The following is a 25,657-nucleotide window of genomic DNA, read 5'->3' as shown; positions in this document are numbered from 1 at the left end:
CTCTACGATATCATGGGTAGACACTTGGTCTTTGTCCATTTTTTGATAACGGAATACCCTCTATGGTGGTTTGAGAACGGCATTCATTAGCCCAATGTCTCCCTCTATGGCATTGTGGGCAAATACCCGGGATTCTGCTCCTTTGATACCTAGCTTTGTTAAACCCTCCTCCTATGGGGCAATTTCTTTTAAAATGTCCTTCTTGATTGCAATTATAGCATGTTTTTGGCTTGGTATCTAAAGCCTGTTTTACTTCAGCTGCCATGACTTGTCCTTGTTCATTAATGTCTCTACATAATTTAATATATGTGTTTAAATCTTCATGTTTCCATGGTCTGATGACCTCTTTGCAGCAACGATTTGCTTGGTCATAAGCCAGTTGTTTTATAAATGGCATTGCCTGTTCTGTATTTTCAAATGTCTTAGAGGCTGTTTCAATAAGTCTAGCTACAAAGTCAGTGTAGGGCTCATTAACTCCTTGTATTATCTTAGATAGTTGACCTTGTAAATCCCCTTGTCCCTTCAAAGTTTTCCATGCCCTAATTGCATCTATAGCGATCTGAGCGTATACGCCAGGATCATATCCAATCTGTTGCCTCTGACTTTCATAGGGTCCTCTCCCTAATAACATTTGTAAATCTCTTTCAGGGTAACCTGCTGCTGCATTTCGCCTAGCTGTTTCCTTGCAAAATTCCTCATTGGCAATTTTCCATAATAAATATTGTCCTCCATTTAGCACAGAGTGACACACGTTAGCCCAATCTGTTGGTGTTAAGTCCCAGCAGGTAATAGATTCGACCATACTGACTGTGAAGGGAGCGGCTGGGCCGTAGGTTGCTACAGCTTCCTTTAATTGCTTTACTATTTTGAAATCTAAGGCACGGTAAACTCGTTGTCTTTCTTCTCCCCGCTCAACTACAGGGCATGCTAACTTTTGGGGTCCTGCCTCAGGATTCCGTTCATCATCTATGGAGGCAGGTGAAGCTGTTGGTTGAATTACGCCCTCTGGTGATGGAACGGAGTTAGTAGCAGTCTCCCTATCTGATGGCCGTTTTTCCCCTGAGCTTGCTTTCTTCAAATTTTCTTCTGTCTGACTAGCTTGAGAGACCTTTTGTTTTGCTTGACCTAATATGTTTTCTGCCATAGCCTGGACCTCTAACAATTTACTTAACAGTTTTTCGGTTTGTTTTTTACTAGATTCTAATCTACTATAAAGGTAACGTAACCCAATAAGATAGGATAGAAGAAAGCCAAAACAGAATGAAACAGAAACGGAGAGGAGGAAAATGATTATATCAATTTTCTCTCTCTCAGGGCCGAATAACTTCAAACCTTGAGCCAACCATTTTTCCCAATTCGCCTGAAAAAATTGTAAGGCTAGAGAGCCTGAAATAAAAGCAGAATAAATCAAAACAGGAATACCCATTCTGTCGCCTTTCCTTAGGGGCGAGCGATATTACTCACCTTTAAATTTTGGGCGTTCCCCGTACAGGGCCACCAAAATGCTGCAGGCTGCCCGGCCGGGCCGCGTGGGCTCTCCCGAGCTCCGCTCCTGCCGCTGCTGTCGCCGAGCACGCCTGCTGCCTTCCTGCTGGGCGCCTTCCTGCTGGGATGTCAGTGCACACCGGCTTGCAATCTTGCAAACCGGTTGGGCACAAAAACACAAGCCAGTCAAACTGAAACAAAGTTTTATTTTGTGAGAGGCCGTGTGCGTCCCCTAACAAGCCGGTCCACACACGTGTGTGTCTACCTGAGCCGGGGGCTCCACTTCCCCCGGAACACCCTCCTACCATCCTTTCTCAACCAATGGGAACTCTCCCATTACAAGAGTGACATGAGTAACCTGAGTCCCGTAACGGGCCCAGGTAAACAGCAGGAGTCCAATTACCATATGAATGTAACTTAACATAATCATAATCTCAATGGCTGGCTGGCAGTCACTAAACCCAAAGGTGCCTGTATCAATATTTTTGCTGTGGCTCCTAGCAGTGGCCTTATCAAGTTGGAAACACTGAGGAACAAATTTATCCAGGAAGCTTGCATCCAACTTGTAGGAGAAACAGAAGAGGACTTCTTTGAACTTAGACTACCAAGGAGCTGACAAGAGTCTATTGTATGTAGAGCCTGGCACATGACCGAACCTCAGTAAATATTTATTAAATAAATGAATAAATTCCACAAATACAGCATTGTTCTATGCCATAGTTAGGATACGAAACTATAACATGTCTTTAGTGCTAATAGAGCTTCTAATGTAATTAGATGGTTACCATTGCCTTCTTACTTACCACCTAATCTTTGTCATGTACCAGCTGAAAGTCACAGAAAAGATATCTGTTGGCTCTGATACTAACTATTATTAATAAAAATCTATCCGAGTCTTCTTTCTGATCACATATTTACCCTGCTGGTGGAAGAAGGGTCCTCCCACTAAATGGGACCATCCTCTCCCCTAAATAGGACCAGAGGACTGAAAACATGGTATACTTGACTCTGGAAAGGTGAGACTGTCAGCAGTTTATTAATCACGTGTACTCCCATCTAGATGAGAAAGAGACTATGCCAGGCAGGGCCACATGGGGTTTGCATTTAGAAATAGCACGAACAAGAACAGGCTGTGGCTTATAATATTTGAAGGACTGAGTAACACTAGGTTTCTACAGGTGAATAGAATTGACTTTTGTAAATACATTCACTAGTTTATAGGGTGGTAAAAGTGCTTAGACTGAAGCCTCTGGTAGGGTGCAGCTGCTATGATTGACAGGAACCAGCCAGGTGGGGAACCTTGCCTGTTTTATAGTGGGCAAGCTGGCAGGAGCAGGTGAAATGATGAGTGACCTCTGGGGACTCTACAAGGATCAAAAATATCAAGGGAGGAGTTGCAATTTTAGGTCCTACATGTTCCTTCATTTCTCTTGGCCTCAGATCCTCATTTGTAAAATCAGAGGGTGGGGCATAAATTATATCCTGTCAGGTTTAATTCTCTTTAATTCCCATTATGTGAAGCCAGTTAAATGAAGAGCATTTTGGCCATTTTCTGAGGTACTTACTGTCCTGATTTTTATGTGAAGATCAGTCTATTTTTGTTTTCTATGAAGATCAGAGCTGTCTCAGTGAATTCAGGCTAATCTCCTAGGGCCCTCCCAAGAATTTAATGCAAACTTGAGATACTTAATTTCCAGGGAGTAGGAGGGAGAGTGTGTTAGAGAAAGTGATATTTACAAACCTAAAACCAAATAAATTTTAAATGAAGTTAATCTATCCAAAATAAAATGTTAGCAAGGGTCAAGAATTTTTATACTCCCTTCCATGATCTCAGACAGCAGGGAAATTTTGAAATTTTTAATTTCATTAAATTGTGCAAAATTATAAGTACAGGGAAAGAGTAAAGAATATCTTAACAGCTTAATGTAAAACCCAAGGCAAAAATGTTTTGACTTCCATAACAAAGTGTGCAAAATTAAACAAAGATCATAAGTTTGATTTCACGTCTTTAATTGTTTTAAAACAAAATAATCTTTAAGTAAACCTGAGTAAAGTTAAGCTGGTAATTCTTAACAAAAAAAATGTAACCAAATATCTAATCTATGTATGTGAAACATATTATGGTTAGGCCAAAATAACTTTTTTCTCCAAGGGAGAAAATTTAAAAATGAAAAAAGTTCTAATTTAAATTATTAGAAATCATCATTAATTTAAAAAATTAACATTTTCTTTTGGCAAGACTTTATCATTTATAATTAGTGGCCTCTTAATTTGTTAAAGAAACTGATGAAAATATTTTTCCAGTACTCATCCTTATATATGCATATGAATTACTTTAGCCAAATGCAGAGAATATACTTTGAGCCAAAAGAATGGATTTAGAAATTCCATTGCCATGGATTTTATTCAAAAGGCTTATCACTCATTATAGTAGTGACAAAAAATTGACATTGACATGAACAGGTAATCAAAAGGGAAAAAATCAGATTATTGTTCATTTGAACCTGTAATAGCAAAAGATTTGTTTATGTTTGGACAAAGGAATTCAGTAAGAACATAAGACTGTGTGTGTTATGGGCTTGATTATGTTTTCCAAAAGTGATATGTTAAAACTTCTTATCCCCATTACATCATATGACAGTTGGACTGAATTGTCCACTTGATTGGATTCAGAGATACCTAAGGTTAAGAGGCTTTAGGGTGTGTCCTTGGGGGTATTTCTAGGAATGACTGGCCTGTGGGATAGCAAACTGAGGCAGAGACCCACCCTAAGTGTGGATAGCACAGTCCAATAGGTTGGGAGCTTGGATGGAACAAAAGTTGCAAGACCAAGGAAGCAGCAGCAGATGCAAGGTTAATTCTTCTTAAACAGGTTCTTTACTGCTGTGATCACCTGAGAACATTCCATCCTTCAAAACAAACTCTGACTAGTGACACTCCTGGGAGTTTCCAGGCCTTCAGTCCTGGACTAAGGCTACATCATTGATCCCTCTCATTGTGAGGCTCCAGGATCTTCATTTGAGCAGCTACTGGTTCCTTTAGTTGTCTAGCCTGTAGATGACCATTGTGAGATTATCCAGGTTCTGGTCATGTAAACCAATCAATAAATCTCCTTTTAATAATCACACATAGGTAATGTATACATATTCTGTTGTTTCTACTCCTTTTGAGAATGTGATCTTGTTTGTAAATGGAATCTTTACAGAGTTAATCAAGCTTAAATGATAACATTAAGGTGGGCCTTCATTCAATATAATTGGTGTCCTTATAAAAAGGAATTCTGGACACAGATATGTACAAAGGAAGACTTTATGCAGAAACACAGAGAGGGTTATGGGATGATGGAGGCAGAGGTTGGAGGGCAACATCTTCAATTCAATAACGCTGAAGATTCCCAGAAACCACCAGAAGCTAGGAGAGAAGCATGAAGGGATTCTTCTTTACAGCTCCCAGAAGAAAGAAACTCTACCTACTCCTTATTTTAGACTTATATAGTCTCTAGAAGTGTAGGACAAAACATTTCTATTTACTATGCCACCGTGGTTGTGGTACTTTGTTATAGCAGCCTTAAGAAACTAATACAGGCTGAATAATTTTTCCCAACAGTCAGTTCAGTTGTCTTCTTTCCATTCCTCAACAGCAGTGAAAGGTTCCTCCTCACCAATTATTTCTGCACAAGTTACAATGAAACACATGCCTGCATCGTAATTATTGTGCAACACAGTTACTGACCATGGCATTTTTTTCCTTTTCCTTTTTAAAATTTGTTTTAATTAGTTACACATGACACTACAATGATCTTGACATATCATACATTTGAAATGGATGGGATATAATTTCTTTTTTCTGAGTGTACAGGTTGCAGAATCACATTGGACAGGCAGTCACGTATATACACATAGCAATAATAATGTCTATTTTATTCTGCTGTCCTTCCATCCCCCCCTTCCTCTCCCCTCCCCTCCCATCACTTCTCTCTACTCAATCTAATGTGACTCACTTCTTTTTTTTCCCTCACATTGTCAAACCTGGATTCTATATAATGAAGGAGGTCTCCTTCCCTCTTCCATGCAATTCCCCTTCTCCCTCCCCTTCCCTCCCACCTCTCTTCCCTATCTAGAGGTAATTTTCTTCTCATGCTCTTCATCCCTACCCCATTTTGAGTCATTTCCCTTATATCAGAGAAGACATTTGGCATTTGCTTTTTTGGGATTGGCTAACTTCACTTAGCATAATCTGCTCTAATGCCATCCGTTTCCTTGCAAATGCCATGATCTTATTATTTTTTAGTGCTGAGTAATATTTCATTGTGTATAAATGCCTCATTTTTTTATCCATTCATCTATTGAAGGGCATCTAGGCTGGTTCCACAGTCTAGCTATTGTCAATTGTGCTGCTATAAACATTGATGTGGCTGTGTCCCTGTAGTATGCCGTTTTTAGGTCTTTTGAGTATAGTCCGAGAAGAGGAATAGCTGGGTCAAATGGTGGTTCCATTCCCAGTTTTCCAAGGAATCTCCATACTTCTTTCCAAATTGGCTGCACCAATCCCACCAGCAATGTATGAGTGTACCTTTTTCTCCACATCCTCGGACCATGGTATTTTTTAAAGTAATTCTTTCTTCAGGTGTCCTTTTATTTTTTAAAACATTTTTGTGAAGATTTGGGAAATACATAGGACATTTGAGATGAACTTTGGTTTAAACCTTATACATGCATTTGTATTTTTACATAATGCATTCTATGTGACCTTAGCTAAGTTACTTAACATGGTAAGCCACACTTTACTCATTGGTCAAATGAAAATAAATATAACCTCTTAGGCTGAACCAAATAAAATTTCCCCTTTTGTAGATAAAATATCAGCAATTTCATAAAGTCCAACCATTGTGAAAATGGTGATATAGGGAATAAGCCTAGAAAACTTGGCACAGTATAAAAGCTCAGTATATGGTAATTCTCTTACACTTGTTTATCTCATTAATAAGCTCACGGTAACAAAAGAGTTGCTAATAAATGCTATTTAATATTTATCAGTAACAAGAAGAGCTAAATGCTTTTCTTCATAATGCACAGACATATGCACCCTGCCCTTCTAATCAGCAGAGCACAGTAATGACCTAAGCAAGCTTTTTCATTCTTGCTTTGGTAACATGCATTTGTTAACATTTAGAACAGAAATAAGTAAAAAATGTGAGTGCTGCTATATATGGGCAATAAGCTAGGATGCTCTCCCACAAATTCTACTTGCCTCATATCTAGTGACCTGACTCATATTCTGGTGAGATACTGTTATTATCAACATATTAATGTGAAAATCAGATCAAAATGAAAAATTAGAACACTATGGCTTTAACATGTATACTTCAAAAGATGTAAAGATAAATGAAAACTGATCTGGCTTAAAGCTCCTGGTACAACAAAGTCTATCCCTAGAAATGATGTCTTATAATAAAATAGAGTTTAATATGACATTCCTCATATCAGCAAATACTTAAAATGTAATGATAAGCAGAGGTAGCTTATAGTATATATAATTGAGAAGGTCATAAAGAATTCTAACAGAAAAATATAAAAGGTACACTGCTAAAAGGAAGGCTGGCCATGATATATTACACTTGCAGTAACTTTTAGGCTTTCCTTTCATTGAGTGTAGTAAACCCTGAGCCCTCTTGATTGTAAGAAACATTACGTATTAAAATTTTTGTGAAAACTGTTCCATTTGACTGGGAAATTTCCTTTTCTTAAAAAATAAAACATCTTTCATAACATAATTCATCTTATTTACTGTCTCCTGATAAATTCCTTGTGTTAGAGGAAAAGAAGAGAGAGAATAAGAAGAAACAAGAAAATATTTTCTTTAGTGTTCGAAATACCACAAAACACATCAAGAACATCAAATATAAATGGCACTGTTCACAGTTTTCAAATACAATTATTCTAATATATGGGTAGTTCTTAAAACAATAGTGTTTGATATAAAAAATTATGACAGCAAAACTGACAATGCAAACAAGTCAACTATGGCAAATTTTGCACAGAGGGTAAAAAAAAGTATATTTTTAATAAAATTTACAGTATCAAAAAAGAAATTACAAAGCAATACAGAATATGCAGGAGAAGAAACAGTAAATATGTGTAATTGATATTAGAAGTAGTTTGTTCAAACCTAATCCTTATAAATTTTCAAAATTCCATTTTTATTCCTGATGAAATCATATTGTTTCTATAGCTATATGATACTACAGCAATAATAACAACTGCAAACATTTATTTAGTACTTAGACAATAACATTTACATGCATTATCTCATATAATTCTCCTACCAACTTTACAAGAAGAATACTGCCACTATCTTGTTTTTATGGATAATAAAATTGAAGCACAAGGAGTTTAAGTAAATTACCAAAGATCCATGGCTAATAAGTGCTAAAGGATATAAATCCACACAGCTCCAGTGCTTGCATACTTAAACACTATGCAATATTAATTAAAATCAGGACTAATAAAAGGTGAACTTAAACATAATTTGATCCACCATTTCCTCAGCGAAAAGATTATAAAATATATTTTTATAAACTTGAACATATACACATGGGAATTTAGATGCAAATGTCAAATATCTAATAGCAATTTTAACTTATATACATATAAAAATACACATAACCACACATCAGATTAAGTAGTATATTAATTAGAATTAATGCCTTTCCCACCTTCACATTATAACACAATAACAAGGCTGCCCAGTGGTTTAGCACAGGGACTCAAGGCCCAGATTGTATGAGTAAAAATGTCTGGTTTAGTATTTCCTAGCCTAATGCTGCTTGACAAATTACCTACCATCTTCACAGTTTCCTGTGTCAAACTGGAGTTACACAGTACCTACCTCACTGGGTTGTATTAGGACTATTTGAGTTAAATGTTGCAAATTGCTTGGAGTAGAGCCTGGCACACAGTATGTGTAGTTATTAACTTCACAATGTACAAATGCTTCATTTTTACCTTCACTGTGCACCAGTGGCTTTGCCATCACTAGGGACCAGTACAGGTTGTCTGATGCTAGTTCTTTTACATTACCTCTCTTTCTGTCTAAGTAGCTGGAGACCCCTAGGACTTCCAATGCTGTCACTGAAATTCTTATCACAAACCACAATATATGTTTATCTAAGATTAGAAATGTTTTCGTTATTAAGAGAGTATTTATGATCTATACAATGAAAATATTTACAGAATTGTTTTAAAAATTATCTTTAAAGGCTTTTGTTAAACAACAGCACTTGCAATATCAAAGTTCCAAAAATAATTATTAAATCAGCATTAAATTTCTTTTGACATCTGAAAAATAGTTCTATCCAAAAGTATTCTGTATCATTACAGGAAAATCTATCTTGCCCAAACAACAATTTACTGTAAAATAATTAAAATAACAGAAGCAGAATTTGAATAACAGCTCTAATACAGGGGATTGAATGAGGGAACTCTTTTTAAGAGATAAACAATGATTTGGGGAAAACAGTAGTCATATTTGGGATATGTGGAAATAGTGAAAAAAGATATTGGGCAATTATACTGGCTTTTACTGTTATCAAGTTTCATTATGGAACTTGATATGATACAGGTACAAATGCCAAATCTCCATCTCAAGTGGTGTTCGGGGATATCATTGAATAATAGGAGCAAACTTCCCATGTTCAAACTATCTTTTCTAGCACATGACATAATTACTATAAAACAAAGGTAAAGAAGGTAGTTCTAAAATACTGACAATTTTGCTGCTATTCTAAGAAAACAAAGTTATTTTATGTGTGCTTGTGAAGTACTTATATTAGTATTACACTAGTATGACTGTCAACCAAATTAAAATGTTATTCATGATTAGAATGTCTTTTCCATTTTTGTTACAAGTTTGGTGATTGGTACCTTGTATCCCATAGCAGGAGAAAGCAGCTGTCCCAGAGCCCATTTCATGTTCCATCTTGTGACCTGGCTAAGGCTTTCTACTGGTAAATAAGTCAGCTTGATGACTTTAACAGAGGACAGCACATTTACCAGTTTCCTATAACTCTCTGGAGCCTATCCCAGAAAGGGAAAGCAACTTCAAAATTTTTTTTCCAAAAAGAAAGACCCATATGTCTAGCCATGAAATTAATCGATCCTCTCAAAATCTCCAAGGAACTTCTGCAAGATACCTTGGCTTATGTTTCAAAGTCAAATAATATGGAAAATTTAATCACGTAACTCAGTTTTCTTACTTGGTTTCTCAGTTGGGGCAGAAGTTGGAGGAGAAGACATTTAAACAAATATGGTAATTGCTTTCATATACAAAAGCAGAATTTGAATAAAATTTATGCTCAACAATTCATTCCTAAGCAGACATTTATTGTTCATATTCTTCTATTTCATTAAAATTTGAGAGTGGTACACCTCTTTTGAACTGGAAGAAATAGAAATATCAGATGAGATTAGAATTTTTTCAACCATAAGATCACTAAGTGATGGATTATTGCATATTGTTAATAAACAGAAACTTAGCTTCATGGATAAAGTAGCTTAAAGAGCATAACCATATAATTTGTGAACCAAGAATAGATATTCTTGAGAATGAAAAGGGGACACTATTAATAATGTTGGGGGGGGGAAACAGGCATAAAATGAGACAATGAGACAAATCATAATATATGTTCTTTCTATCTAAAGTTATGCAGAAGATACCTACATCAATAAATGCTAAAGTGATTGGCAAACAGTGGTAAATTAAACAGTTTGATGAGCAATTTCAGAAATTCACGCTGATGGAGCTGGAACTTGTAAAGGTGGCTAGCTGTTTATTGTACTCTATGGTATACTTGGTTTTTTTGGTTTGGACGCTATGTTCTTTTGCTGTTACTACTTTAGTTTGAAGCATAATGTTTGTTTTGCACTTGTTTTATTTTGAAGTGTTTATGTGTGCCCAGAGAAAAGTTTCAACCAGTGAAATTTTATTATTCCTTTGGAAATTGGTCCCAGAGCAATGGTCTGGCTTCTTTTCTGAGGACCACAGTATTTTGATCCCAGTATATAATGAAAAGGCTCACTATATAAATTTAAGTACTGAACCCTCAAAGACGGTTCTGCTTATTGGTTAATAGCATGGTATTAAAGTGACAGTATTCAAGATTCCACCACCTTGGGAAAACTGACTGGAAATTGTGATTCTAGGAAATGTCTGAAGCCATTTTAGTCACAACTCAGGGGAAGGGGTACTACTGGAAATCTAGTGGATAGAGGTCAGAATGCTCCCAAACATCTTACAATGCACAGGGCACTACCCGCCCCTAGAAAGAACCGTCTAAACCAAAATGACAGTAGTGCAAAGGCTCAGAAAGCCTGATTTACACCTTTCCTCACACCATGCTTTTCCTCATTCCGGGCTTTGCACATGCTATTCTCTCTGCCTGCAACACTCAAGCTCTCCTTCCATCCTCCGCCATTATCCTTCCCTCTTTTTCCCTCTCAAGTTAACCTTTTGATCATCACCCTTTCTAAGCGGCTGTTAAGGCTCTTTTTTTCCCCCCCAAATGAATATTACACCTTTCGAAAAATTATAAGACATTAAAAATATCAATAACAACTTATTTGTATGTGCTTAATTAGCCCTCTCGCCCAGAGGGACGGTTACCATAAATCTAATAGTCACTATTGTATTCCCAGTAGGTAGCACAAAATGAACACTCACAAAAGTAAAGTAAGAGGGTAACCATCTCATTAGGTTGCAAAAATTAAATACTTTAAACTGTTAGTACCGCGCCTGAATCACTGTACTTCCAGAGAGACCGCGGCTCTGTAGCTAGTGCACAGGAAAGGGAATCCCTAGGTTTCATCTCGCGGCTTCCCGTCCGTTCTCCTAGCTCCGGGACAAGGGAGGAATACTGCCTCCTCCCACCAAGTAATCAGCAATTGCTGCGCCTGCGCCTTCTTCCTCCGCCGTTCACCAGGTGCCAGAAGTACTTTCCCTCTTCCCAGTGGCCCGTCAAGACGTTGCGCTTGCTCTAGATCTAGCACCGCCCCCTCCGCCGCGACCCGGACTCCAACCGAATATAAACCTGCCAACACGCCTGCGCGAGCGGGCGTGCCCCGGAAGCAGTTTTTTGGCCCTGTGACACGTAGCAACGGGGCTACTACAGGGTCTGGAACTGAGTTGGGGGTTATTTGGGGCCGCTGGAGGTACAACTGCTTCCGCCGCTGCCGACCCCGCATTTGGTGAGTGTCCCTGGTCTGTGGCACACTCTTTGGCTTCTCCCGATAGTAGTGCGGCTCGGCTTGTTGCCCTCTTTCGGCGCTTTTCTCTAGACCCTTACTCTCTTTTCAACTCCTTCTGCCGTGGTCTCAGCACCTTAGGCGCGACCTTCTAGGATTCTGCACTTTGCTGACGGGCCTTGAGCCTTGGTTTCAAGGTGACTGCCGTATTGTCAGCTGTACGCCTCTGAGGAATCATCTTTTTTAACTGATCTTGTAGATCCTTGTGGAGTCACCCCTCCCACGACCTCGCCCCTACCAAAAGCTTATCAGCTCCTTAAGATAGAAGTGTCTTCCACGGCCTCGACTTAGAAACTAGATATTTTCATACTCCTTTTCCCCGACCACCTTCCAAATGCTGCTTTCCACAATTACTGGGGAATAAATGTTTACTGTCTTCTGACTGTTTGCTTAAGCAAAGTGCCATGAATGATTTCAATAGAGCCTTGGGCATGCTTTTTCTCTTCTATTTCAGATCATTTGCAATGTCAGGCTTTGAGAACTTAAACACGGAATTCTACCAGACAAGTTACAGCATCGATGACCAATCTCAGCCGTCCTATGATTATGGAGGAAGTGGAGGACCCTATAGCAAGTAACCTTTCAACTTTGGCGATTTATTTAGTTTACATTGCATTGAAAGCATGTATTCAGAATATGTAGTTCTGTCCAAAACTGAATGTGTGAACGTGTCCCTTTTCAGGAATGTGATTATTAATAAATTTCTTTTCTGGAGAGATCTGTGACACTAATTTGAGTTTGAAGAGATTATCCTATTTAGAATTTGGTATCTTCTGCAAAATCTTCAGGTATGCCAGGGTAGAGAAGTAGCTTATTGAGATGGTTACAGTATTTCTGTATCCTTTAAAATGAGGATGCAAACTTCAAGTACCTAGAAGATAGGCTACTACATAGTCCCATTGGACTGTCAAAACCTTTTGATGGCTTGTGTGGTAAAACAGTCCAACTTTCTGATTTTTATCAGGTAATTGATTTTGGCTCATAACCCCAGCAGCTGAGGAGGCTGAGACAGGAGGATCACGAGTTCAAAACCAGCCTCAGCGACTTAGTGAGACCCTGTCTCAAAATTTTTTTTTTAAAGTGAGGTTGGGGAGGTGGGGGATGAGGCTCAGTGGTTGAGTCAGCCTCTGGGTTCAATTCTCATTACCAAAAAAAAAAAAAAAAAAAAAAAAAGAAGCTATCAACTCTAATTGAAAGTGCTTGGTGGCACTGTTTAAGACTGTTTTAACAATGGAAGCTCCCTGTTATGAGTCATCAGGTGATTTTCATATAGCAATTGATAATCATTTTTATTATTGCTCACACTGAAGCAGACATTATCAGTTGCAGATTCAATAGGAAAATTGAAGTCCTTTCAGTCTGAACTGTTAAAAATAGAATGAAATCTTATTATAGTATCTGGAGTTTGTGGCAAAAATATGTTAACTGAAGGTTTTTTTCCCAATTTCTTCTAGAACTATCCTATCTTTAGTCTTTTAGAACCTTAGAGATAAATCTCATTATTCTTCTGGCAAATGAAGGAGTTTTCTACATTAGGGTTCCTAAACATTTTTAGGTGGTCCTGGATCACTTTGATAATCTTATGAAAACTGTGGACCTGTTTTTCAGGAGTACATGCATAAACTCCCCAAATAAATGTGTATATAACTGTAGACAATCCATGTTTCATCTGTTGTTCATCTATGGATCCTGGATTTAAAACTCCATGAAGACTTTTCCATGATGAGGGAAAAGATTGTGTATCTAGTCAGTCTGTGAGAAGTGTGTAGTACTAGAATACATTGCATTAATGTATCTGAGTGAAAGTGCCAATAATTTTTAAAAAAGAAAAATTCAGCCCCACTATGCACCTTTTTATAACCTATAGACTATTTAAGTCTGATAAATTTAAGATGTAAATATATAACCTGTTGAACAGTAGGGGTGAACATGTAAAAATACCCTGAATCTATGAATTATCTTTTTCCTTTTGTGTAGTGCTCAGTTACATACCTATGAGTAGTTATCTCTCTTGATCTAACAATTGAGTAGAATGGGAAAATCATGTTTAGAGGTTTCCAATCATTAATTTACCTAAATATGTATTTTTGATGATTGCTTTGTGTATCAGAGGGCCAAAGATTGACCAGGGACTTAGGCTCTCCAACGCTTGACTGCTACTAGCTATCTCAATATGCCAGCCTGTTTTTAACCAAAAGATCTTAATGTTTAGACTTGTAGAAGTATTCCATTTAGATGCAACCTCCTAGGTCTGTCTACCTCAGCATTTCTTTTTTTAACCATCTTTAGACTTATAGAAGTAGTCCATTTAGATTGCAGCCTCCTAAGTTTATCTACCTCAGCATTTATTTTATAATCTATCCATATTTGTATCACTTAATAATGTGTGCTGGGCACAGTGGCACATGCCTGTAATCCCAGCTGCTTAGGAGGCTGAGGCAGGAAGATCATGAGTTCAAAGCCAGCCTCAGCAAAAGTGAGGCACTAAGCAACTCAGTGAGATCTTGTCTCTAAAATAGGGCTGTGGATGTGGCTCAGTAACCACATGCCCCTGAGTTCAATCCCCGGTAAGCCTCCCCCAAAATAAAAAACAATAAATAAAAAGGTGGCTTATCTAATTGCAGTTCTCCATTTGGAAGTTGTATAGATATTCTGTTGCTAACTATTTTCATAATTCCATTCCAACCAAATCATGGGTTACTACGCTTTGCTTCAGTATTTGTGAAGGTTTTTTTTTTTCCTCCTTAGGTAATTATATAGCCATTGCTGCCAGTTAACAATTAAGGGTTTATAGATAATACTTAGGAAAACAAAAGGTGTTATATATTAGCAGTAATAAATATGTGTTTCTTAGCTTTATAAGTTCTTTAGCTTTATAAGTTGTGCTTTTCCACTTCTGTATGTATCTGAAAATAGATCTGCATCCTTATGATATTTTAAAACTTTATCTTAGCTTACCAAGTGTTATCTGTGTGGTTTGCTAACTTGTTAACAAATATCAGCTGATAACTCTTTGTTGAAAATCTAGATTCAAAAGGCATAATATCTGGATTGTCTTCAAGTTTGGCTTATTAGTCTATCATTGGCATTTTCCATATGATGTCAGCTTTAACATTTTCTGGTGTCTTCTATGGGTGCTTCACAGATATCACTGATAACACTCATATGCCAAATGAAACAAACAAAAACCAAAAGTAAATATTCTTTTATCATAACTTATTTTTTGTTATTTTATTTTGTTTTGTTTTGTTTTGGCATGTATGATATTGAATAGATCCCACATTGTATTCTAGATACACTTCTAAAATATATAGCAACAGCAATCATTTATGTTTTTATCCAGTCACTTAAAAAAAAAAACAAAAAACACTGAGAGCTTTTGTTTTCATCTTTGACTTAACTGATAATACCTTTGTGGAATAAGAGGCTTTGTCTTTGTTCAACAACAAAGACATAAAGTACTTTTTCAGAGATTGATTTAGCATATGCTACTTTTCCTGCTGTGAAAATGTTGCTAATCTGTAAAGATTATGTCTGCCATACCATTTTTTCCTTTAAAAGGAGTGAGTCAGTTTTCTTCCATAGGTCCTGTCAGAAAAGGGAGGTAGTAAAATGCCACAGTGTTGTCTTTCTCATGTGGCATCCTGAAGATGGAATGATGATGCCAGCTTAGAAATGGTCAGTTGCTCTCACTGTTTCTCTTACTTTTAATTTATGAATCTAAATTAGTATTTCTCACTGTGGACGGCAGACCCTAGAGGATCTTTGAGACTTTTCAGGGGGCTTTTAAAGCCAAAAGTTACTTTCATGGTAATACTAAGACATTCTGTATGCTTTTTAGATATATTACCATTTGCACTGATGTAGTAAAAATATGTTTGGTAAAACTGCTGTTATCTAAGTATAAATCATCACAGGAGCATCAAATTGTTCTAGTAGTTGTATTTTTCAAGGCTACACACCTGTAGAAGAGCAGAGGGAGTCAGTTTCATTCAAGTATTCCCTTAGTGAAGCAACAACATTTGTTGTTTTGTTAAATCCTGACCCATAGTACACATTTCTTCAATATTTTGTTGACAAAATGGAAAACACTTGTAAAGCACATCTATTACATACTGAAATTATGGTATCTCTAAGAAGCAACCAGCTTTTTCATGGAGACCATTTTTATTTGAAATAATAGCTGACAAATTGCAGTTATTCAACTTGAGTGTTTAACAGATATATTCTGAAAAATGAGTAACTGAGCCTGTCATTTCAAAGAAAGCAACTGACAGTATATGTCTTCAATGATCAGTTTTGAGTTTTCAGGTGAAAGAGTTTTTTTTTTTTTACCCTGAAATTGTCAGCTTCCTAATAATTAACTATTTTTCTGATGAGAACAATGATGATATTAAATATGATCTTTTAATATTGTAGAATAAAATGCCAGTTGGAAGATAACCAAAATTAATAAAATTAATACTGATTTTTTTTTTCTAAGTGGCCAATGCATGATGTTTACAGAATCATGTAAGAATAAAGGAACCATTCAGAGTGTTACTTCAATGTAATGGTACAAAAAGTTAATTGATGGTATTTCAAGTTCCATGTTACAACTTGAATTTTCGATGTGGCATCAAAAAGAACATTCATGATAATTCAAAAAGATTATTATAGTACTCTTTTAAATTTCAATATTGCTGGCATGGTAGTGCACTCCTGTAATCCCAGCAGTTTGGGAAGCAACTTGGTGAGGCCCTAAGCAACTCAGAGAGACCCTATCTCTAGATAAAATATTTTTAAAAAGGCTGGGGATCTGGCTCAGTGGTTGAACACCCCTGGATTCAATCCCCAGTACCAAAAAAAAAAAAAAAAAAAAAAAAACCCTCATTAGATTTTTGTATTTTTTGAAAAGAGACCAAAAAAATTTAATAGACTAATTTTTTAAAAAATATTTTACTTTGGGGGCTGGGGTTGTGGTTCAGCGGTCGAGTGCTTGCCCCTCACTTGTGAGGCACTGGGTTCGATCCTCAGCACCACATAAAAATAAATAAACAAAATAAAGGTATGTTTTAAAAAATTACTTTTAAAATAAAAGTATGCGTCTGTGTTTCTTAATACATAGCTAGATTAGGTACATTTTCCAGAATGTGATCAAACGGGTATTTGAAGGTGTGGCTTCAGTATCTTTTGGTTCCTTCTTGTCATTGTCGCTAAAACACCAGTGTAAGGTATCTGTCACCCTCTAAATCTAGGATTTTCTCTAGTACAAATCAAATGAGACAATAGGTATACAACCACTTTGAAAATTTAAAAGTACTATTTGAATGCAAGGTGTACTAATAATGTTTTATTATATTCACAAAGATTGAACAAAAACAAACTTGATTTTTCCATGCTGTGGTTTAAAATAGACTGTTAAAGAGATTTACTCACTTGCAGAAAATAACAGCATGAGAAGTAAAAGGATGATTCAATAGGTATACAAATTATGTGGGAAATTATGTAACATGTAAAGTCTGTCATCGTAAGCCTCAGTTCATTCTCTTATGCATAAATTTATTTCATGGAGTATTGTAATATTATGTACCCTCACTAAGAAAATAGAAAAATAAATAGATTTGTGTTTTTATCTATTGACATTCTAATGTTTGAAAATGTAATAGTTTGTAAACTACTTAAAATACACTGCACAAATGAATACTGACATCAGGAAGATTCTGTATAAAAGCAGGTGACTTTTCAGTGTAGATGATCAGCTTAATCTTTCAATCATTTCAACTAGTATTTATAAGCACTGGCAAAGTTAGTATCTTAGAAATAGCATGACCAAGACCTGTCAAATGAAAGTTTAGGAATTTCAAGGATATCAACTGTCAGTGAATTGAAATACTTTTGAACAATTGAACTGTGTTTGATTTGTAGACAGTATGCTGGCTATGACTATGCGCAGCAAGGCCGATTTGTCCCTGCAGACATGATGCAGCCACAACAGCCATACACTGGTCAGATTTTCCAGCCAACTCAGGCATATACTCCAGCTACACCTCAGCCATTCTACGGAAACAACTTTGAGGATGAACCACCTTTATTAGAAGGTAAGATTGGTTGTAACATTTGATAGTACAAGTTAAATGTCTTCTATCTGAAAAGCATGGGACCAGAAGTGTTCTAGATTTTGAAGTTTTTCAGATGTTAGAGTATTTTTGTAGATGATAAAATATTTTTGTAGATGATAGAATATTTTTGTAGATTAGATTTCCTCATCCCTAATCCAAAACTCTGAAATCTTAGATCTTCCAGAATCTGAAATTTTTTGAGAATTGTGCCAAGCATTCAAAGAATTTCAGTTTTGGAGTATTTCAGATTTTGAATTTTCAGGTTAGAGAGATACTCAACCTGTACTTTAGTATCTAGCTGGTCAGTGAAAATAAAACTTAATTTTGAGGAGATGTCCTTTCATTAAGAAAACAATCATATATGAAAAATTTTTTTCAACTTAGGAGCTTTTTGTGGGGTGGGGGTACTGGAAATTGAACCCAGCATGTTTAACTCTTGAGCCACATATTTAGCTATTTTTTTATATTTAATTTAGACACAGGGTCTTGCTAAGTTGCTGAGGCTGCCTTTGAATTCGCAGTTCTCCTGCCTCAGCCTCCCAAGCTGTTGGGATTACAGGTATGCACTATCATGCCTGGCTAGAAGCTCATTTTGAACAAAGTGTATATGAAACCACATTGGGCCAGAGGCAACAGAATTTTTTTTTTGTTGTTGTTAACTAATACTAAAGTATATCAGTTTGTAAACACTGACTTTTACTTCAGATTATTAAATTTTATCGGTGAAAGAAATGAAATAACAGTAGAGATTATTGAGCATGGAAATGAACTATTAGACTGATAATGTTACTTAAAAAATATTATAGTTTTCAAAACCTACAGAGCAGTAGTTCTGACCTTCTTTGTGTGTGTGTGGACTAAATACCCTTAAAAGTCTAAAGAAAGCTGTGAATACTCTCCTCAGAAAAATGCGCACATATGCATAGAGACATAGTTTTGTATACAGTTTCATGGGGCCACCAGGTGTTCCTGAAGCCTTAGATAAAGAGCCCCTTACTATTACTACTGTCCATGTATTTTTTGCTGTGCAGTCTTAGCTGAGAGATGTAATTATTATCTGTTTCATCACATCTGGTACCCTTTCTAGTTCATGTCCTTTTTTTTCTTTTCCCTTAGAATTAGGTATCAATTTTGACCACATCTGGCAAAAAACACTAACAGTGCTACATCCATTAAAAGTAGCAGATGGCAGCATTATGAATGAAACTGATTTGGCAGGACCAATGGTTTTTTGCCTTGCCTTTGGAGCCACGTTGTTACTGGTAAGATTTTTAATTTCATCTATCAGATTTTTAACAATCTTTAAATATTCTATTAAAAGCCATTTTGAAATTTTGCTTATACCTCAAAGTCTTTGATGTGTTTTACATAGCATTTAGTTGTTCGAATATATACCTATTCATCATTTCTATATCAGTAGAACCATGTAGTGTATTTATGGTTCTTATTTCAAGAAGTAATTTCTTATTTCAAGAAGTGGTCCAATTAGGGAAAAAAACAAAACAATAAGGAAAAATTACATAATATGTGGCTTCAGTCCCTCAATTAGTCCCTTTACTTCCTACTTTGCAGGTATTAATGTTCTCTACCTGTTGCTTTGTCTTTTTGTATTGGGGATTGAACCCAGAGATGCTTTACCACTGAGCTGTATCGCCATCTCTTACTATTTTTTGTTTTAAGACAGGGTCTCTCTTAAGTTGCTGAGACTAGCCTCAAACTCGTGATCCCCTTGCTTTTAGCCTTCTGAGTCACTGGGATTATAGGTGTATGCCACAGCACCTAGCCTGCTTTGGCTGTTTTTAAATGGTAGTATTTTTTGCTTATTGATTTTTAAATGCTAGACCTGGTGGTCAGTGTTTTGTTGTTGGACTCATGATTACTTTCCTAAATATATTTTACCTTGTAATGAGTCAAAACCTTGAAGAACTATGGGATTTTTCCACTCTATCTTCCAACTCCCAAGAATGTTAAAGTATATTAAGAATGAAAAGAAACATTTTAAAGATAATTATTCCTGTTTTATATTATATCTCTAAATTGCAAAAGATAAATAATGTAGTGAATAAAAACGGAATTTTTACAGAAGAGCTGGGCTTGAACATCTACTTTGTCCTTGACATCCCTCTGATAGATAACCCTGTGCTGCCTACCTAACAGGATTGTTTTGAAGATAAAATAAGACTGGTTATGGCAGAACACTTTGAAAAAAGCACTGTGCAAGTGTGGGATTTTATTATTGCTACATGAATGAATTCATCAATTAATTCAGCTGGCTTTTTCAAATTTCCACACTCTTAATGAAGTATTTACAAATATATTTTGTTATAAAAATTCTAAGGATTTTTCATTTTGCTATATGAAATGTAGAAGAATTTTTAAGATTAAATCTTAAATGAGAAGAAAATTTGACAAACCAGGGTCTTTTTGAAGGTTCCTCTATAGACAGGTTCTAGTGAATGTATGGCATGAATACAGTGATTTTTTTTTTTTTTTTAAACATACCTTGACTAGTGAGGTAGTTCTAATTTACCTACTTTGCTATTCTAAAATTGTCTAGTGATGTCTTTTACCAGAGCAGAATTAAGGTTTTGTTGTTATTTGGTCAGAGAACTGTAAAAAGTAACTATTTTGGAAAATAATGAAAGAAAAAAATGTTCCATTATATTCTTGCTTTTTTTCCTCCTTTCTCCACAGAGCCCGAGCTTAGTGCTTATCCTGACTTCTTTCCTCCTAGCTCTGCTAATATGTATTTAAAGTAATTGATAAAATTATTTCTGCTATTAAAAAGATTATGGCTACATCTGCCAATGAGAATAAGTTGCTTTGGAGCATTTGGGATGAAATCAGGTGCCTTCAAATGATTATTAGCAATTCAAGCATTCTGAATGCCTTTCCTTCATGTCTTTGTGGTTTATTTGCTTAAATTCAACCAAAGTTCTTTTTTAGAAATCCAGCTAGCTTAGGTAATTATACCATGATTTTGTCCTTTTATTTGTTCAATTCTATGCCAACTTCAGATGTTACCTGGAAAATGGAAAATTAAATATCTGTATTGAGAGGTGATATCACTTTAAGCTTAAGAAGTATATAAAAACTAGTCTGTTCTTTTACTTCCCTATGTGAGAATATATACATCTTCAGATTTTGTTGATCTTGAATTCTATATCTGTATTCTTTTAGGGGAAATTATGTCAAAACGAACTTATTTTTTTTTTTTTTTGTCTTTTAACCTGTTATCTTTTCTTTACCTGTAGGCTGGCAAAATCCAGTTTGGCTACGTATATGGGATCAGTGCAATTGGATGTCTAGGGATGTTTTGTTTATTGAACTTAATGAGTATGACAGGTGTTTCATTTGGTTGTGTGGCAAGTGTCCTGGGATATTGTCTTCTTCCCATGATCCTACTTTCTAGCTTTGCAGTGATATTTTCTTTACAGTAAGTACTGATCTTTATCTTGGGGTTTAATTGACAATTCCATGTAGTAGGATTCATCTTATCTTCAGTTTGAAATCACTGATTCAACAAGCATATCAAATAGTGGCTCTTGTAGGTAAGAACTTTGCTACATGCTTTTGGGTAATGATCAATGAAAATGGGAATAAATTTTAAAATCTTTTATGAAAGCTCGTTTACCTATGAACAAGAATTTTACTTGTTTTGTGTTTATTTACTTAGCCTGGTCATATCAGTAATGAATAATTGTGATCATTATATCACACGCAGAGAAGTTTGTTATTCATCTTAAAATTATGCTTACCCTTCTTAATATGCTTTAGATCATATCAAATTGTTTGACACCTTTGAGCATATGTGAAATGAATGAATAATAAATACACAGTCTTGATTTGACAGCTTTATAATTGAAAATGAAACATACTCTTTTTATGATAAGAGGTTATTATGAATCCCCATGTTCTCAGATGTACTTGTATATAGCTTTAAATATGTGTACTTTTTAAATGATCTTTTAGGTTAGATTAAATAGAAAGGTCAATTACTGTTCATGAAGTTCCTCCTTGTGGCCAGTGTGCAAATTCTTTTTCAGTAATTCAAGCACCTCCTTGTGGCTTATACTGGACATTACCAATGATTAGGCTTTATTTCAGATAGATGGTCAAAATGAATGTTTAAGAGAAGAGCAATAGGAAAAATTTGGCAAGATAATGGCTTTGCAGCATTCTGCCTTTGAACAAATGCTTCAGAAGAAGCTGCTTTGTGCTTGTGATTTGTTAAGAATTAATATATTTATATTTGAATTTTATAGAAGTTGCTTTTATACTAAAATGCTAATTTTCATCCAGTAGAGTTTTGCTTCCAGGGGGCATTTGACAATGTTTAGAGACAATTTTGATGTCATAGCTGTGGGCAAGCAGGAATGGTAGTATCTTAAAGTTAGAAGCCAGGGATACCTGCTGAATGTCCTAATAATGCACAGAGTAGTTTCTACAACAGAGAAATTTTCAGCCTGAATTTCACAAGTGCCACGATTAGGAAATCTCATATTTTAAAAGAGCAAAATGTGGTTATAAATTAGCTTTTTATCACATGAAGTGATTCAGCATTATTGGATTTACTGTGAGGTACATTTTAACATTTGAAAAAAAATCTTGATTATTTCTGTATGTCTACATGTGGATTAAAATGCTTTTCTTTAGAACAGGTTATTGTAGTGTTCTTATACAACTAATCTTATCTGTCTCACACCTCCCCCTGTTTTTTTGTTACAGAGGAATGGTAGGAATCATTCTCACTGCTGGGATTATTGGATGGTGTAGTTTTTCCGCTTCCAAGATTTTTATTTCTGCATTAGCTATGGAAGGACAGCAACTTTTAGTAGCATATCCATGTGCTTTATTATATGGAGTCTTTGCCCTAATTTCCGTCTTTTGAACTGAACTTACTGGGATGTGGACGTCAGTGGGCCAAATACACAAAAAGAACCTTGAACTCTTAAATTGGACCAGCACACTGCTGCAACACAATTCTCGTGCAGATTTACAATAGACTATTGGAGCAGTGGAAGTAAACATGTATCTTTTGTTCATTTTTATAGAACTTTTGAATACTGTATTGGATTTACCTGCAGTGTGACTAGCTTTAAGTGTTTGTGGTTATACAAATAAGAAGTACTATTTCTTTCCTGTTCTGCATTCTTTGAAAAACAACTTTTCTTCCTTACAAATTATATTACGATGTTTTTGATAGATTTTTATCAACTGTGGGAAACTAACCACAAAGCTGATAATCTTTCTTAAAAACAACCCAATTATATATAGTAAACAAGATACAAAACTTATTGCAGAAATATTTTTTCCAAGGAATTAGGAAAGAAAAATTACCTGTGTTCTCAAATTAAGTACAGTGAAACAATAAAAACTGGATCCAGGCAGAGTGTTGTGAGTTTGCACTCCAAAAGAATTGACAGTCCTGTAAATTATCTCATGAAAATTATTTGCTAAAATTCAAAGATATGGGAAGTTCACAATAGACATGAAACGTGAACGGCTGTGTAGATATTAATATTATCTAAACCTGAACTGACCACATTATTGCTTAGTTGGGTCTCCACATTTCCCAGGAGAAAGAAAATTGCTAACTTTTTTTGAGAAAAATATTTAAAATTTCACAATTTGAGTATTACATTTATCAATGTAAAATACATTTGATGCTTAATAATTAAAGTTTTCCCAATTAATTTTAACTGTGTTGTTGAGTTTATTTTTACTAAACAACTGTTCTTTGTGTCTCATTTTCTGTAATTAGGGTTTGATCTTGACTCTCCACCTTAGATTTAAAAATAGAATTCAGTTAGTATAGAATCAGAAAAAAAAGATTAAATGAGAAGAAATTTATTTTCTTACATTGAATTTATTTGATTTATATTTAAGCTTTCTTACCAGATAATCTGTATGAAAATACTATGCCCTGTATATTGACCACTGGCTTTTTCTAGAGAAACTGCCTCTAATTCTAGATAAAGTTCTGTTACACTTATGAGAAAGTCATGGTATGGAAGAAAAACGTTATTTAAAAAAAAAATCCAAACTGATGAATTAATGGTTGTTTTTTAGAGCAATTTTTCAAGTATAAAAAGAAGTTGAGGTAAATTAAAACACATTTCCTATAAGATCATAAGTTCTAATTTCTGTCATCACATAAATATGTTTTTCTTCATACTTAATCTTCAGGAGAAACACACTTGCTAATAGTTTTGGTTAGAATAATATATTTTATTGTAATATTTAAACAGTATCTTTACCTTTTTCAGTTTTTTAAATACAGTTCTTTTAAGGCAATGTATGAATGCCTTCTGTTAATATTAAGCTCTCAGGAATAAGTTAGATTATGCTTTAGAAATTAAATTCACTCTTAGTTAACACTGGTCATTATCAGCCACATTCCCCAAATGGATAATATTGCTTTATTATTTGTTGCCTATCCCCACAACAAAATAATTTTTAAATTGTTGTACAAATTTTTTGTTGTTTTTTTATTTAGCTCCAAAATAATAGTATGTAAAACCAGTTAAATATGTAGCTCTATCAATATACCCATACAGTGAAATTGCATTTAATGCAAGAGTTTGCTTGGTTATATGAAGAGTCATGTATAGCCAATATTTCCCTTATAAAATTCCAAGTCAAAAATATATATAGCCATATTTATGCATACATTAAAGACTGGTAATCTGTGTCTCAAAATTTGTGGATTTTTTCTTTTTGTCTGGCATTGGAATGGATTTCTGTTTCTTATATACCAGGTTTCATATCTTTAATGCCCTTTTTATGCCAAAAACATACAAATATCTTCAAATACTAGAAACCCTCAGCTCAGTTCACCCAGTGATTAACATAAATTAACTAAAGCTCACTGTGGGGATGACAGATTGACACATATTGTATCTCATTCCAGGTCATGTTCTCAGTAAGTGGAGTGGCAAGTTAAAGCACATTACTGTGTTATTTACTTGCGAATGCACACATGCCAAGGACATGTAGTTAATTTAACACACATGCATGTTTTGTGACTTTACTACCATACTGTATTCACACTTTTTAAGAACTATTTTTGTTGGAAAAGGCATTCTTTCTTCAGATATAGTAATGCATATGCAAAGTTCTATAAATCTTGAAATGCTATCTTTGGATACTAGCATTCAATCAAAGAATTTTTTTAAAAATGTGTCTAATTACAGGACTTTGGCTAGAACTTAAGTAGTACTGTATAATTGACAGTTTGAAAGTATGTATATTTGACCCTAATAGGCGTTATTTAACTTCTCCATAGCTAAGAAAGATAATTTTTTTCAATGTTAAAATTATCTTTGTTGGATTAGGCCCCAACTTCCTTAATAAGACTCCTATAGTGCAAGAAATAAAATCAAGAATCTGTAAATGGGATGGATTCAAACTAATAAGCTTCTCAGGAAAAGAAACAATCAGGCGAATAGAGAGCCCATAGAATTAGAACTACTTACCAAAAAAAAAGTTAATTTGGTTTGAAATTATATACCATATGAATGGGGACTTTAGAGTCTGAATAACACAGGAAATGTAGAAGTTAGAATCTTATTCTGTAGGGCACTTTCATTCAGTCATGGACAAGTAGGACATAAAAACCATGTTGCAAGATCTCTTGTCATAGAGAAGATCTGAGGTAATGACTCAAGTCAACCTGTTTATCTTGCCCTGTGGGAGGGGAGATTATATATACATATATGTATATATACATACACACACAAAACATATTTATATAACAGTGTTTAGTCTTTC

At 35.3% G+C, this 25,657-nt stretch overlaps 1 protein-coding gene across 1 annotated transcript; it reads left to right on the top strand.

Annotated features, from left to right (window-relative positions):
* Positions 1 to 11,619: 11,619 nt before the first annotated feature.
* On the top strand, positions 11,620 to 23,586 carry Yipf5 (Yip1 domain family member 5). Its single transcript, XM_026384443.2, has 6 exons — positions 11,620 to 11,726; positions 12,238 to 12,357; positions 17,691 to 17,863; positions 19,001 to 19,146; positions 21,139 to 21,320; positions 22,613 to 23,586. Exons 2-6 carry the CDS (start codon positions 12,248 to 12,250, stop codon positions 22,773 to 22,775), a joined length of 774 nt encoding a protein of 257 aa, XP_026240228.1. The 5' UTR covers positions 11,620 to 11,726; positions 12,238 to 12,247; the 3' UTR covers positions 22,776 to 23,586.
* Positions 23,587 to 25,657: the final 2,071 nt, after the last annotated feature.

Source organism: Urocitellus parryii, chromosome 1 (assembly GCF_045843805.1).
Source record: "Urocitellus parryii isolate mUroPar1 chromosome 1, mUroPar1.hap1, whole genome shotgun sequence".
Taxonomy (NCBI): Eukaryota; Metazoa; Chordata; class Mammalia; order Rodentia; family Sciuridae; genus Urocitellus; species Urocitellus parryii.
The sequence above is the reverse complement of the archived record's forward strand: the minus strand, read 5'-3'. Positions and strand labels throughout refer to the sequence as shown.

Coding starts and splice junctions, on each gene's coding strand:
- Yipf5 (XM_026384443.2), top strand. CDS start 12,248: ATGTCAGGCTTTGAGAACTTAAACACGGAATTCTACCAGACAAGTTAC. Junction 12,358..17,690: donor AGTGGAGGACCCTATAGCAA/GTAACCTTTCAA, acceptor TTTGATTTGTAG/ACAGTATGCTGGCTATGACT. Junction 21,321..22,612: donor GCAGTGATATTTTCTTTACA/GTAAGTACTGAT, acceptor TTTTTGTTACAG/AGGAATGGTAGGAATCATTC.